Source organism: Papio anubis, chromosome 4 (genome assembly GCF_008728515.1).
Source record: "Papio anubis isolate 15944 chromosome 4, Panubis1.0, whole genome shotgun sequence".
Classification (NCBI taxonomy): Eukaryota; Metazoa; Chordata; class Mammalia; order Primates; family Cercopithecidae; genus Papio; species Papio anubis.
This window is the reverse complement of record NC_044979.1, coordinates 85,645,652-85,660,674: the sequence shown is the minus strand read 5'-3', so window position 1 is coordinate 85,660,674 and position 15,023 is coordinate 85,645,652. Positions and strand designations below refer to the sequence as shown.

The 15,023-nt window shown below is 33.5% G+C and overlaps 1 protein-coding gene across 4 annotated transcripts in view; it reads left to right on the top strand.

Moving 5' to 3' along the window:
* AGMO (alkylglycerol monooxygenase) overlaps positions 1-15,023 on the top strand; it is a 355,530-nt gene that overhangs the window by 118,221 nt on the left and 222,286 nt on the right. For all 4 annotated transcript variants that reach the window (XR_001900937.3, XM_017956887.2, XM_021935974.2 and 1 more), the window contains exon 4: positions 5,791-5,894. Coding sequence is in view for 3 of the 4 variants with exons in the window: in XM_017956887.2 (XP_017812376.2) it covers positions 5,791-5,894 (104 nt within the window). In the remaining variant the exon portion in view is untranslated. The remainder of the gene's footprint in view (positions 1-5,790; positions 5,895-15,023) is intronic.

Here is a 15,023-nt window from a genome sequence, read left to right as displayed (position 1 = left end):
GCTCCTTCATAAGACTGGTTTGTATGATGCTGAACATATGGCTATATACAAAATGTGTTGAACAAAAATATGGAGGCTCAGCCAACTTACCAATTTTATTCTAATTAATTTGGTAGTTTTAGATATACTTAGCAATTTGCGTTCTGATATTAAATGAGCAAGGATAGATTAGAAAAATTACAAGATGAAAGTTTCTATGTACTGAATGAATTAGCAATGCCATTTATTTTATCATCACCAACTTTATTTGCTGCTTTAGGAAGTGAATGAAGTTATGATGATAAAATTGATGGCATTTCTAGTTCATTCAATGAATAGAGAATAGTGAAAGAAAGTAGTATATATTTATTGTTATTCGTGGGCTATTGTATTTTTGAGTTAGACTTTAGTTTGGTAGCTTGAGTCTGTTACTAATTTTATTTAATTTACTTGGCTCAATTTATTATATTTATTTATCAATTATGCTTTGCTATTAAGAAAAGACAAAACAGACTTTTAAAGGATTCATTTTTATGGGCATCTTCAAGTTCGAAGGGATGATTGTTTTCAATATAAACTTAAAAATTCAATATTTATATATAGCTATCTTGTTAAAGACAGTTGCTACAATTCAAGAAATTTAACACTATCATTTAATAGCATGTGTTGAGCTCTTTAATGCCTTTTACATATTGGAAATTACCAAAGATGTGCCATGATTGTCCCAGAGAACACTTGGGCCCAGTCACCTCCATTTCTGAAGGATTAAAGCAAAATCCAAAAGAGGAGAGAGTATATCAAATAAGTCACTGCTGAGAAAGAGAAAAATGAAAAAAAAAAGTTCTCCTTTAATAAAACTCATTTTTTCCATTCTTCCTTTCAATTTTATTTTCATTATTTATAAAATTAAAGGTTGGGATTAAGTAATTTCTAGACTCATGCAGCTCGCTATTGTATTTTGCAAAATGGTAGTGATGTTTGACACCACTAAAAGCATATTACGAGCACTTTATGCAACATTTAGCATACTGTACAATGACTATAGAACAGAAGAGCTATGCCTTAGTCCATTTTGTTCTGCTATAACAGAATACCTGAGGCTGGGGAATTTGTAATAAACAGGAATTTATTTTTCACAGTTCCTGTGAAGGTTCGATTCTGAATATTTAGATATTTCTCAATTTTCTGAAAAATTTCTCAAAAATTTCCTTTGTTTTTTGTTATATACACTGGAAAGCTAAATAAAACTGTCAAGTATATAAATTGGATTTTATGAAAATTAAAACTTTTGTTCTTTATATGACACTATTTAAAAAAGGCTATGGTCTGGAAGAAAACAAATGCAAATCACATGTTTGATAAAGGACTTGCATGCAGAAGATACAAAGATGTCTCAAAACTTAAGAAAACAACTCATTTAAAATATGGGCACAAATTTTGAATAGACACTTCAAAAAGAAGATACATAGATGGCAATTAGGTACATAGAGCCATTGTCATTACAGCAATGTAAATTAAATTTTCAACGTGATACCACTGCATAACTATTATAATGGCTGTCAAATAAATACAAATAAAATTAATGATGCCAAGTGCTGCCAGAGATGTGGAGCAACGTGGACTCTCACACACTGCTGATGCTAATCATAAAAGGCACAGCCACTTTGGAAAATGATTTGATAGTTTCTTAACAAGCTAAATGTAGGCATATCGTACAGCTCAATAATTCCACGCCTACGTATTTACCCATGTGAAATAAAAACTCATGTCCACAGAAAACCTCTATAATAACTACTTGATAGAAGTTTTATCTGTCAAAAACTGGAAACAACTGAAATGCTCTTCAACTAGTGAATAGATAAAAACAAAACGAAATTGTGATATAGTCATTCAAGTGGAATACTAATGATAAAAAGGAAAAACTCATAAAAACAGCAAAATGGAGGGATCTTTAATGCATTATGCTAAATGAAAAAAGACAACAGACTCAAAAGGCTAAAAATACTATATGATGTTATTGATAGGATACACTTAAAAAGGCAAAACTAAAAGGAAAGAAAACAAATCATTGGATGCTGACGACTGAGAATGGGGTGGGGGTGGGAGTGAGGGGTTTTTGACCACTGCATTAATTATCTATTGCTTGTAACAAGTTAGGAGCTTAAAACAAGAAATGCTTATTATCTCCTAGTTTCTTTGGGTTAGAAATTGGGGCATAGTTTAGGTGAATGTCTCTGGCTCAAGTTCTTTCAGGAGGTTGCTGCTAGTCGGATCAGGTCTTTGCAGACTGCAGTGTCATTGGACTGCTCACATGGAGAAAGATCTGCATCCAAACTCTGTTACATGGTTGTTGGCACAATTCAGTTCTTCATGGGGATTGGACTGAGGAGCTCAGTTCCTTGCTGGCTGGTTTGCCCACTTCCCTGACATATGTATTTCTTCAAAGGGCGCTCATAACAAGGTAGCCAGCTTTTTCTTAGAGAGTGTTTGAGTATGAGAGAGGACAGCCAAGACACAAGCTACTATCTTCTTTAAACCTGGTATCAGAAGTGACATGCCATCATCTTTGCTAAATTTCTGTTTACTAGAAGAAAGTCACTAAATCTAGCTCACACTCAAAGATAGGAGATTATAAAAGGCATGAACACCGTTGGACAGGAATCACTGGGGGCCATTCTAGAGGCTGCGTTGCCTAGTTAGCCCTTTGGACCTCAGTGATTTATATTTCTCCCACATTCAAAAGAGGCTCACTTCTTTCCTGTTCCCAAAAGTTTCATTCCACTGCATTATCAGTTCAAAGTCCAGAACTTGAATTATCTGAAACAGGAAACCATCTTGAAGTCTGACTACCATAACCACAAAAAGGCGATGGGGGAACTCCATAGGGTAGTAAAATTGTTCTGTATCTAGATTGCAGTAATCATTAAACAACTGCATTTGTTAAAAACTCATAGAACCGAATATTTAAAGAAGATGGATTTTGTTGTATGTAAGTTACATCTTCATAAAAATATTGAAAAAGAAATTCAAAAATACAACACAGACCACACACACACACTACATAAAATGTTGACCAAATGAATGGAAGTGTTGGCCAATATATTAATAAAATATACAGAATTACATTTGGCACTAGAAAGTAGCATAATCATTAGAAATCATTATGATTAGAAATCATAATTTCTAATTATATCATTGAAAAATTATAATAACATACATGTATTAATATTATCTATAATTTGCTTACAGAAAAAGAAAAATATTATTGAACAGAATGTATAATTATATGAAGTCTTTCACAGAGAGAAGCTTATTCTCAATAATATCTTTTTCTCCTCAATATTTGTTTTCACTTCTTAAAACAGATAATTCATCAATTCAAGTATTAGGAAAGATGATCATATAAATGCACTGTTAAGTTTTTCTCATTTTGTTCACAAAAGAACTACTGGAATAACTTTCCACAAAATGCATTTTTATAACGACTTTTGTAACAATAATTTACCTCCAATAAGCTGAATATAGACTATGAAACAAATTCAGTATTCCTTGTTTTTTTACCAATTCTGAAAATGAGGTGAGGCAGTAGGATCCTGTTACTGTGCCCTGTTTGTACAGCTGAACCTCATTGAATGAGGCTTGTGTTACACACAGTTTGTGATAGGAAGTAAATGCTTTTGAAACAACTAAAGAGATAGATCTTTAACCTCCACCTTTGTGGATTCTTTGTTTCACCGTTTAGCTTCTGTAGAGGGTACCAGGAAGTGGCTCCCAATATATATTATAATTCTCTAATGGAACCTCGTCTGATTAGCTCATCCTCTTGTTAACTCATTTTGTGGCTGCATTAGAATGAATTTTTTAAAAACAAATCCTGACAGGTCAAAAACTAGACAATGTATTGATTTTTAATGAAGGTTTATAAGTCACAAGTTATAAAATGTTCAGCAGTGAGTATGTTCTAAAGAGAAAATGGTGTTTAGATTACTTCAAGATCTCTATCTGTAAGCGGTTTTCAAACTTTAGGGGATTCATCAAATTTATTACCTCTTAATCAACTTCCACTTCAAATCTGAAGATGTAAAGTGCCACAAGGGTCTTTGTATATTTCTTAGGTGCAGCCATTAGGCTTATCAATAAACCAGATAATTTAGTTCTATGTTATTTCAAAGATTATGACTGGATATTTTTAGAAGTCATTATGGTGAAGTAGTTCTCTTGTGTGTAAGAACAATTTCCTTAATTGCTGGCAGAGAAATACAATGTCATTCCTACAAATGATTAAAATAATCCTACAAATGATCCCAACCAATTGGGATCTAAGTTACATGTCTGCTGATGGTTGATGACAATACATGTTCCACTGAAAAATATATGACTTTAATAAAAATGGCATTTGTTATCTGTTCATAATAAGATTAACTATAATTCTATTTATAATATTCCTTATTATACAGAATTAAGTCCTTCTTATATCTATGAGCTATCATTTGTTTACCAAGACTTTTTGTTTAACAATTTTGTTTGGTAATTCTCTACACAGACTGTTCAGAGAACTTTCATTTTGAAAGAAATGAACAAAATTTACCCAGATTGAATATATATATATATGAGATTATAATTTTCATAAAAAATTCTAAAATTATTCTGCTATGTACTATGCATTTTAACTGTCAGTATACGGCAAATGCAAAGACAATTAACTTGATATTTCCAGTTCTAGGTCCACTGGTTAGTTCCTATACATCCAAGCCTCAAAGATTTAATTTCTAATCTATACTGGCAAGGATATGATGATCAGGTCACATAGCTAATTCCATTTTGTGGATTTGTAGCAAAAGACTAAACATAAGTTACTTTAGCTAAGAACATATTTTTAAAAACTGAATAGAGTATAATGTGACATTTTGATCTCTGATTTTGTTAGGAAATGAAAAATGGCAATACAATTTAGAAATATGGGCAGAATAAAAAAATGACTTGTACTATTCTGTGTCAGCTACTTAGGGGATCAACAGAGTGTTATATTGGTTGTAAAAATTTTTTTAAAAGGCCACACTTCTTTGGAGTCTGTATGAATTCCAAGACAGTATGAAAGCAATCTGTACAGTGCTTGATGAAAATAAACAACAATCATTTTCTTTTTTATGAACACAAATAAAACTATGTGGGAAAATTTAGAAATGATTTAGTATTTTGGTAAGGTATGGGAAAACCATAGGTAACTGTTAGCTAATATATTTTTGTAAATAAAAGAATATCTGAGACCTTAGTGCAAAATAATACTATGCTATGCTTTGCTTCTTATTCCAACAGATTTTGAGACTTCTCAGAAAGCCATGAGGAAACAATTTCATTAATATTTTATTCCAAAATTTCCATACCAATTTCTCCCATCAGATCATTTTTCTTTAGTTAGAAACATGTTATCACATGCTGAAAAATCATCACTATCCATTGAGTGTATTGTCACAACATTACCAGCTAGCTTTTATAATCTGTCATATTATAATATGTTAGCAAAGTGTAAATTTTGGAATTAATGTCAGCTTGTTGGAGGCATTTAATTATAACATATAAACTATACGTATTTATTGGCTATGCTTTCAATTTTATTTATTTACAGTGCATACAGTCTCTGGTTCCAAAAATTATTTCAGGCAGCATATTTTAATTACAATTATATTGGCCAGCTTTTACAGAGATGTTCCAGATTTTTATTCCTCACTCAACAGAGCAGCATGCATAACTGAAAATGGAAGTTGCTTTGTTCTTATTCTCATAGCTCATTGCAAATTATGTGTTTTGCAGAAGTTAATATTATGTGGGCTGGACACCAAACACATCATAGTTCTGAAGACTATAACTTATCCACAGCACTGAGACAGTCTGTCCTCCAGTTATATACTTCCTGGGTAAGTTGTATGAAATGGAATAAACATGGTACTCTAATTTGTTTTTAAGTCTCAGCTATTTCTATTTCCTAAAAAAAGAAAAAAACAAAAAAAAAAACAAAAAACACACACACACACACACTAATAGAAGGTGTTTTACTAAAATGCTTCTTTCTTCTCTGTAAGGCCAGATGCTAAAATCTTTCTTTTCCTTCTGTGAGGCCAGACAAACATGAAGCAAATGCTGTTTATCAATAGAAGTATTTTATTTGACCCAGAAACTCAACTTAAAGTATATGGCAATGTGAGAAAGCAGAATGACTATTTTTTAATTTACTGTAACCCAGGAGGGTGATGTATAGATAAGGTATCTCCATTCAAATATATGTAAACAAGGTTTTCAGTAAAAATCTTTAAAAGTTTTTTTTTTTAAACTAATTCTCTAAAATCTACTTGAATGTTTGCTTTTTGTTATCATATTAGATGAATAACATGATCCAAAAATGTTTGGCTCTAAAATATTCTCACACAAGGAAATGACAAGATTAATGAATACCAGAAATAGCCTCTACTTGTGGAGTTCTTTTGACTCATGGGGAAACCCTGATCTACTTGATAACAACCCTTTTTTTGTCATCATCCTTGCTTAGCTCTTCTTGGTTATGAAAATACATGATACTGAAATGTATGTTGAACAGTAAGCTAGAAAGTCAGAGTAACTGATGTGTAAAATCAGTAATCATGCATACTTAATATTGGTGTGTAAAGTCAATAAGCTATTTCTTAACTATAAATTATAATGATCAAACATTTGCATGGTTCAAAATACTTTGCAAGGTAGTTTTGTTAGATACCATTTAATGAGTATGTTCTATGTGCCGCTCTTCTAAAATCTCTTTATATATTGACTTATTTCATCTTCACAACAGCCTTCATACACAGGAATTATTATAGCTCTTATTTTAAAATAGTAGAGCTGAGTCTATAGTTCAGTCACACAACTAATAAAGGAAAAAGTAGAACTTGAACTCCTGCAGCCTGGTTCCAGGGCCCTTGATCTTAATCTCTGCACTCTAATGCTCTTCTACATGCCTCCATATTGTTTTTCACTTCTGTTATCTCTCCTAATCCTCATAAATAAGCCTATGGTTCTCTAGATCAAGTATTATCATTCTCAGGGAACTGAAGATCAGTGAGGTTAATTACACAGCTAGTAAATGATAAAGCCAAGTACTTGAAACCAGATGTATTATACGTCATAGAAAAACACACTGACATGTGTGCTAACCCAAACAGCAGCATAGGCAAAACAAATCTATAAGCCAGGGATGGCACTAATACATTTCCTGGAATAGATCTTAACAGAAATTCAACCCCAAACTCCCATACTATAGGCCTGTGATGATGCTTGTATTATTTTTCTAGAGCCGCAATAAGAAGATATTACTAGCTGGGTAGCTTAGAAAAACAGAAATTTATTATCTCACAGTTCTGGAGGCTACAAGTCAAGTCAAAATCAAGGTATTGCCAGAGCAATGCTCCTCTAAAGGCATGAGGAAAAGATCTTTTCTGGTTCTCTCTCTTAGGTTCTGGTTCTTTCTGGGCTTGTGACAACATAATTCTTATTTTCACATGGCATTCTTCCTGTTTCTTTGTCCAAAGTTCCTTTTTAGGAGGATACCAGGCATATTGGTTTAGGGAATCACCATACTCCAGCATGACCACATCTTAACTAATTACTTCTACAACAACCCTGTTTCGAAATAAGGTCACATTTAGAGAGTTTCAGGACTCAGATTTCAACATGTGAATTTGGGTAGGGAAGGCACTATTCAATTCAAGAAACACTTCTAAGCAATATACGTGGAAAGGAAATATGTATATATTCATAACCTATAGCTTGTGCTGGAACTCTGGATGATTAAATACAAACAAAATCACTGCCTGTTTTATAGCTGCATAGTTCAAGATTGGACTAAGGCTTCAGGGCAGTTAATGAAGGGAAAAACAGAGCCTGTGATGGAGGAAAGGGGTACTGTTCATTCCTCCTTCTTAAAAAATTGCTGCATTAATACAGCTTTTCAAAAGGCCAAAAATATAGGCTGGATATATGGCTAATGAAAATTACAGTCTCCAAAATCTTTACTCTCTTCTGACTTACATATTTCTCTTTTATTAAAGACAACTGAAATCTCCAGTAGTTGCATTTTCAGAGAGAAAGCCTCCAATAAAGGAAGTAGCTGCATTTGAAGTTGCTCTGGGGAAATCAATGCAGTTCATTAATTACCTGAGGAATTATCAAAGGGAAAAATTATCAGAGCATCATTGACTTCAGAACTAGAAGAAATCTTGGAGATGATATATTTAAGTCGTCTATTTTCAAAACTATAAATATGAATCTAAAAGGAGCCCACGACATCGGTATTGAACAATGCCAGGTTGGAGCTTGAGTCCAGTTTATTGTAATCTCTATCTTGACTTCTTCTGTGTACTTTTCTTTATTAAGTCAATACATACAAAGTAACAAAGCAGCAAAAATCTATGTAAAATGAGGCTCACACTTGTTTTATTGCCAGAATAATTTGCCTTTACAAACTCATGCCATGTTGTTACGGAATGTGCTGAATAAGGAAATGAACATTGAGAATGCATGACAAGCTGCTAAATATTTTTGGAGGGGGAATGCGAGAACGTGCATGGTGGGAAATGAGATATAGGGATTGCAAGTCAGCCTGGATTCTATCCTAGCATTTCTAGGTCCCTTGGAAGATAAGAGAGATGTTTTAAGGGCCTGTGATGGTTAAAGGCTTAAAAGAGGACTTTCTAGACATCAAAATTATAAAGCACACTTCAGGTCTCCTCGTTTTTGTTGAGTCATTTGTTAAGATTTTCCTCACCAACATTGTTACATAAGGCCTATAATTTGGCAGGTACCAAGGTAACAATGTATTTTAGAACAAATAATAAATGGGCCACATCTTTGAAAAGAAAATTGATTTGTGAAATGAAATGTGAAATTAAGCTCATTTCACATTGAAATATGAAATTAAGTATATTTCTTCCATATTACTAAGAAAATTAAAGCAGCAGAACTTTTGAAGATGTTACACATAAGAATTCAACTTTCTAGAATTTCTAACCATATTATTTGCATTTTAAGCCAATTTTAAGCTTAATATTACTCACCAAAAGGGAGGGCTATTGATAGAGTGTCATTTTAAGTGAGACTTCTTTACTGCATATACACTGCAATATATGCTTTTGCATGCCACTTCAATCTTTGATTGTACATCTTACTGTAATGCCTTAAGAATAATACTCTATCCAATTTGCTAATAATAAAATAATAATAATAAAATGTGTTTAAATTCATGGATGTCATATAAAATATAACAGTGTCAGGATTATAACTTCATTTTAGCTGACATGATACATAAAGTACTTGAATACTGAAATTTTATATTCAAAGCAAAGCCACTGAAGTGCATGAAAAAATACTGCATCTGGATGGAACTCTAAAACAGAAAAGAACATTAGAGATTAAATATACAAAATCCCAACTAGTAAAATCTAAATAAAGTGTGGAATTCAGTTAATACTAACGTACCTGTGGGTTTCTTAGTTGTGGCAAATGCAGCATAACGATGTGTTAGCAATAGGGGAAACCAAGTGAAGGATATAGGATGACACTTTTAGGAGAGTTGTTTTTATTGCAGCACTTCTGAAAATACTAAACTACTATAAAATAAAGTTTATTAAAAACACAGCTACATGTACATGTGTACATGTTTATACTCAGAGCCACTGTACATTATGTATCTACTATAGAAAAATATTAGAATGAGCCATCAACAATAGACACTGTTTCCTGGGAATCCTAGAGTATTTTAAAGAGCAATAGGTGTATCAGCCAATATTACTTTTAATTGGATATTATCCTAAAGAAACTCTTCATTTTTTCGTTCTTTATCTCTCAACCCATCACCCACTGTTTCCTTTTCAGACCACCACTCAAATGAAGCTAAATCTGCCTATAGTTTAGAGAAAGGAATATAATAGACACCTTATCACATGCAGAGCTAGTCAAAACTTGGTTCCGTCTCTCCAGTTTCATCTTCCACACACTCCATTGTCATCCCATCTCCAATGTAACGATTTTCACTTCTCTCAATCTACCGTGCCATAATGCATTGGTATTTCTTTGCACAAGACATTACCTCTGCCTGGAGAATTATTTTTCCTTTACCTCTGATTGTTCTATCCTTCCAAAAAAGTTTTCCAGCCCAGGCTGGAATGCAGTGTGTGTCTCAGCTCACCGCAACCTCCATCTCCTGGGTTCAAGCGATTCTTTTGTCTCTGCCTCCTGAGTAGCTGGGATTACAGGTGGGCACCACCATATCCAGCTAATTTTTTTGTATTTTGTAAAGATGGTATTTTGCCATGTTGCCCAGGCTGGACTTCAACTCCTGGCCTCAAGTGATCCACCTGCCTCAACTTCCCAAACTGGTGGGATTACAAGCATGAGCCACTGCACCTGGGGAAGATTTTGGATTTTGTTTGTTTGGTTCCATAAAACTCTTGCATTTATCTATTGTAGTACGTAACACTTTTCATTATTGTATTTATGGTGGCCTATAAACTTTAAAAGAAATTAGTCTACTTTTCACTGCTGTATACCTAGTATATATCAGTGTCTACTAAAGAATTAATGGCTAATAAATGTATATTATGTAAGTGAATGAAATAAAAACTATTATGGTTGTCAAAATGAATTTGGCAATGGAAATATTTTTGCTAAATTAACTAGGGTCAGGCCAATGTGAAACTAATAAAGAGTACAATGTGTTAAATAATTTAAATTTGTCATTCATTTAAATATTTTTATTTAATAGACACTCCAAAAATTACAGTATAGGATATATAGTTTATTTACCATTTGCAATAAAATGTATTTGAACATATTTGTTTTATCTATAAAGTCAGTATTGAACAGAAAATAGTGAGCTATCTGCCTTCTAAGAATTTAATATTTCTCTCAAAAGCATAATAAATTAATGACAAATACACTTAATTTAAATTACTAGAGTGAGTGAACTTTTTAGTCCTGTCATGTCTTTCCACCTTTAAAATTGCTATGTTCTCTAGGTTGATATTGAAATTAATTTTATAAGATTTAGCACAATATGTTTATAACATATTAGCAACCTTAAAAAAGGTAAATTTTACCCACCATGAGAAAAAATAAATACAATTGGGCTGGGTGTGATGGCTCTCGCCTGTAATCCCAGTACTTTGGGAGGCTGAGGCAGGCAGATTGTTTGAGCCCGGTAGTTCAAGACCAGTCCAGGCAATATCACAAGATGCTGTGTCTACAAAAAATAAAATAAATTAGTCAGGTGTGGTGGTGCACGCCTGTAGTCCCAACTACTCAGGAGGCTGAGTGAGATGTGAGGATCACTTGGTTCCCGGAGGTCGAGGCTACAGTTATTTGTGGTGGCTCCACTGCACTCCAGCCTGGGTGACAGAGCAAGACCCTCTTTCTCAAAAAAAAAAAAAAAAAAATATATATATATATATATATATATATATATATAATTATGACATCAAATTATGAAAATCTCATAAAACCATTATTACATTTTCATATAGAGAACATATAAATCAATGATGATCTTATTATATTTGAGCATAATTTAAAATATATTCATTATATTTAGGAAACAGTAAATAGCAATTAACTAGAAATAAAGAAAACTGAGTGCCACGCTAGTTTAGCTGTTTACTCACTTTGCTAATTTGAACCAACAAATTAATGTTTGAGTCTCAGTGATTTTGCATGTGAAATAGACCTCTTAATATTTACTCTGCTTCCTCATGTGGTTATTTTGAAGATCACTTTATGAGTGTGGAAATTCTCTGAAATATATCAAGTATGATTCTTATGTGTGATATTATTTTTATATTACATATAAGACTGCAGAGAAAACTTAGTGAAATCTCAGATCTTTTTATTACATTGTACTCCCTGCCAAACTACATAAGCAAAGACTGTTTTACAATATGTGGGAGTTGGAGTTATATGAAGACAAATGTGAACAAATAAAGATATAAGAAACTAACAACTTTGATGTAATTCATTTGAATGCACTGGGGATAAATTCTCATAACTCTTTGTCACAGAAGAAAAGCATGCATTAAGCCCCCATGAAGTAAAGAAACAAAACTTCTCTCAGAACTTTGCCTCGGAACTCCAAGGCATTCCTTCTTCACCCTCATCCAGCATTTAAAAATGACTAATAAGACAAAGTTTATGTCCATTAAAGAAATGAGACTCTTGGATAGTTAGAATCATTGCTAGTATCAAAGACTAATGCTAGCATGCATCCGGAAAATAGAATTAATTATTCTGTAGCTTACAGAAATATTCAAAGTCATTTTGAAATTTGGTAAAAATTAAAATTATTCTCTGATTTTCAGTGTTTTTCTTTTCAGAGATTTGATAGTCATTTGCAGTCCTCCTAATGAGATAAACAAGAGGAAGCAGATTGAGTTTCCTCTAAAGTTGCTACATATTTAAAATATACAAGTGGCTAAAAATGTAAACTCTTTTATTTGTCATTGTTCTTATTTTGATAGTGCATCACTCATTTTTTTCCATATATACTTTTGACTAGCAAGGCCAATCATGGTGGCAGAGATTGGGGATATAACGATAAGTAAGAAGTGAGCTTTTGTTCTCAAGGTGATGGTTTTGCTTGGAGGGAGTCATGTAAGTGAACAGTCATTGCCACAAATTTTGAAGGTTTTAGAGAGAAGTGTTTGCACTGAGAACTGCTATGGGTCAAGGAAAGCTTCATAGAAGAAATAAAGCTTGAAGCAAATCTGTAATGAATAAAATTTTGCAATGGAGGAAGTTGTAGGTAGAATATTATGTAGAAGGACAACATCTGTAAAAACACAAAATTATAGAAAAATATAATAAATTTTAGGAATAACAAGAAAAATGTGTAGTGTGTGTATTAATTTCCTGGGGCTGCTGTAACAAAGTACCCAAAGCTAGGTGGCTTAGAACAACAGAAATTTATTATCTTACAGTCCCAAAACCTGGAAGCCTGACATCAAGATGGCAGCAGGGTTAGCTCCTTTTGAGGGCTGTGAGGCAGACTTGGTTCCATGCCTCCCACCTAGATTCTGGTGGTTTGCAGCTTTGGCATTCCTTTGCTTGAAGATGCGTCATTGAGATCTCTGCCTTTGTCTTCATGTGCCATTCTCGCTGTGTGCATGTCTGTCTCTGTGTCTAAATTTCTCCTTTATATACAAAGACCAGTCCTCCTGGATTAGGGCCCATCTAATTTTAACTTGATTACCTCTGTAAAGATGCTATTTCCAAATAAAGACACATTCTGAGGTACTGGGTGCCAGAGTCTCACATATCATGTTAGTGAAAATCAATTCAACTCATAACAGTATGAGTATGGCTAGAACATAGGATGTATAAAATGGTGGAATGGGGTCAAAAGGAAATGGTTAAGTGCATAGAAATGGGACCAGAAAGATAGACATAGGTTACTTAATGACTTTCTAAATAGAAACACAAACTCTTATTTCAAACATAAAATCTAAGTAGATATGTCTTAAGGACAGAGATCAATACTCTCTATCTATAATCAGGTAATTCTGATCTGTGTCATTACCAATCATAGACTTAAGGAACGTGGCACATGCTATTTGATTCTTCAATCATTAGTTTCTCAATTCTGATGAACATTTTTTAGTTGCTTTTTCTCTAAATTAATATTATAAAAATAAATAAAAATCCTAGAAATAGATACATTAGTAATGTTAATAAAACGTTTCTGAACTATTAAAATAAAGCAGACATGAATTCTAGAGTTCAAAAGTTTTTTTGTTTTTCATTTATTTAAAAGTAATTTTATGTTTACCATTTAGCCACTTGCTTAGCAGTTTACTCATGGAGTACTTTACTCTCTCACCTCCTACATTTTCTATTTGTCATTGTCTCCTCACTTTACTTCTTACCTTGTCCGAATTAAGATGCCTAATTTCCATGACTCTGTGAAGCACAGTCTGGAGTACTTTACTCTCTCACCTCCTACATTTTCTGTTTGTCATTGCCTCCTCACTTTACTTCTTACCTTGTCCAAATTAAGATGCCTAATTTCCATGACTCTGCGAAGCACAGTCTGCATCCTCTGCTGAAATCCTGTGCCTTGAAATCTTCAGGCCATGAGTAAATCCAGTCATCTACCCTCTTCACTCCCACATCCAGATTGCTGAGTGCTACGGGCTTCCTCTTGCACCAGGTCAGCAGTTTGGTGCCCCTCCATGTATGGATTCAGCTCCAACTGATTCCTAAACACTGTGTACCAAGTCATGAACAGGAGACTGCTCTATTTTCTCCTCTCTACCTTGGGGAAACTCTTCAGAATTTCATGGTCTCTTCAAGATCTCTTCCCCACTCCTGCCTCTTGAACATATTTAAAACTTCAAAGAGAAATGTGAGTTTTTTCTTTTTTTCAGTTTTCCTTATCTAGTCTTCCCTGTTCATACATATTCAATTAAAATTCATGAAATCACAAGTGATGAACATGCATTCTTACCTCTAGTTTTATAGAAAATGCTCACCTCTCTTCAGCTGGTCTAATCCTTAGGTTGGTGACATTGCTCTTACCTTATATTTTTTTCTCTTGGACTTTGTCCTATCAGATAGTCTTGGCATTTTCTCTCTTCGTTTCAACTGCCTCCTTCTGAATAAGCCATAAATATAGTAAGATCTCTCACATTAAAAAAATAAATACACGGGTAATATCTCCTCCCTCATCCATTGTTTTATTGCAGGAATACATTCAGCTGTCTGCTTTTTTGTCATCAGAGAAACACAGAAGTCATCCCTGTTTTCATTTTGTTACCTCCTCTGGCTGATTCTTAAACTTACTAACTTGGGTTTGTGAATTTTAGGTCTGCATTCTAGGCCTACTGTTCTGCTGATTCATACTTGCAAATTCCATGTCACTTCTTTTTTTTCAGTTCCTGTCTCACTTGGACACTAACTGGGAGTCTTCTCTCTCTCTTAAAAATTTCTCATCGTATCTGATAATGCTAGCTACTAGATCTTTCCCACCTCTGAGA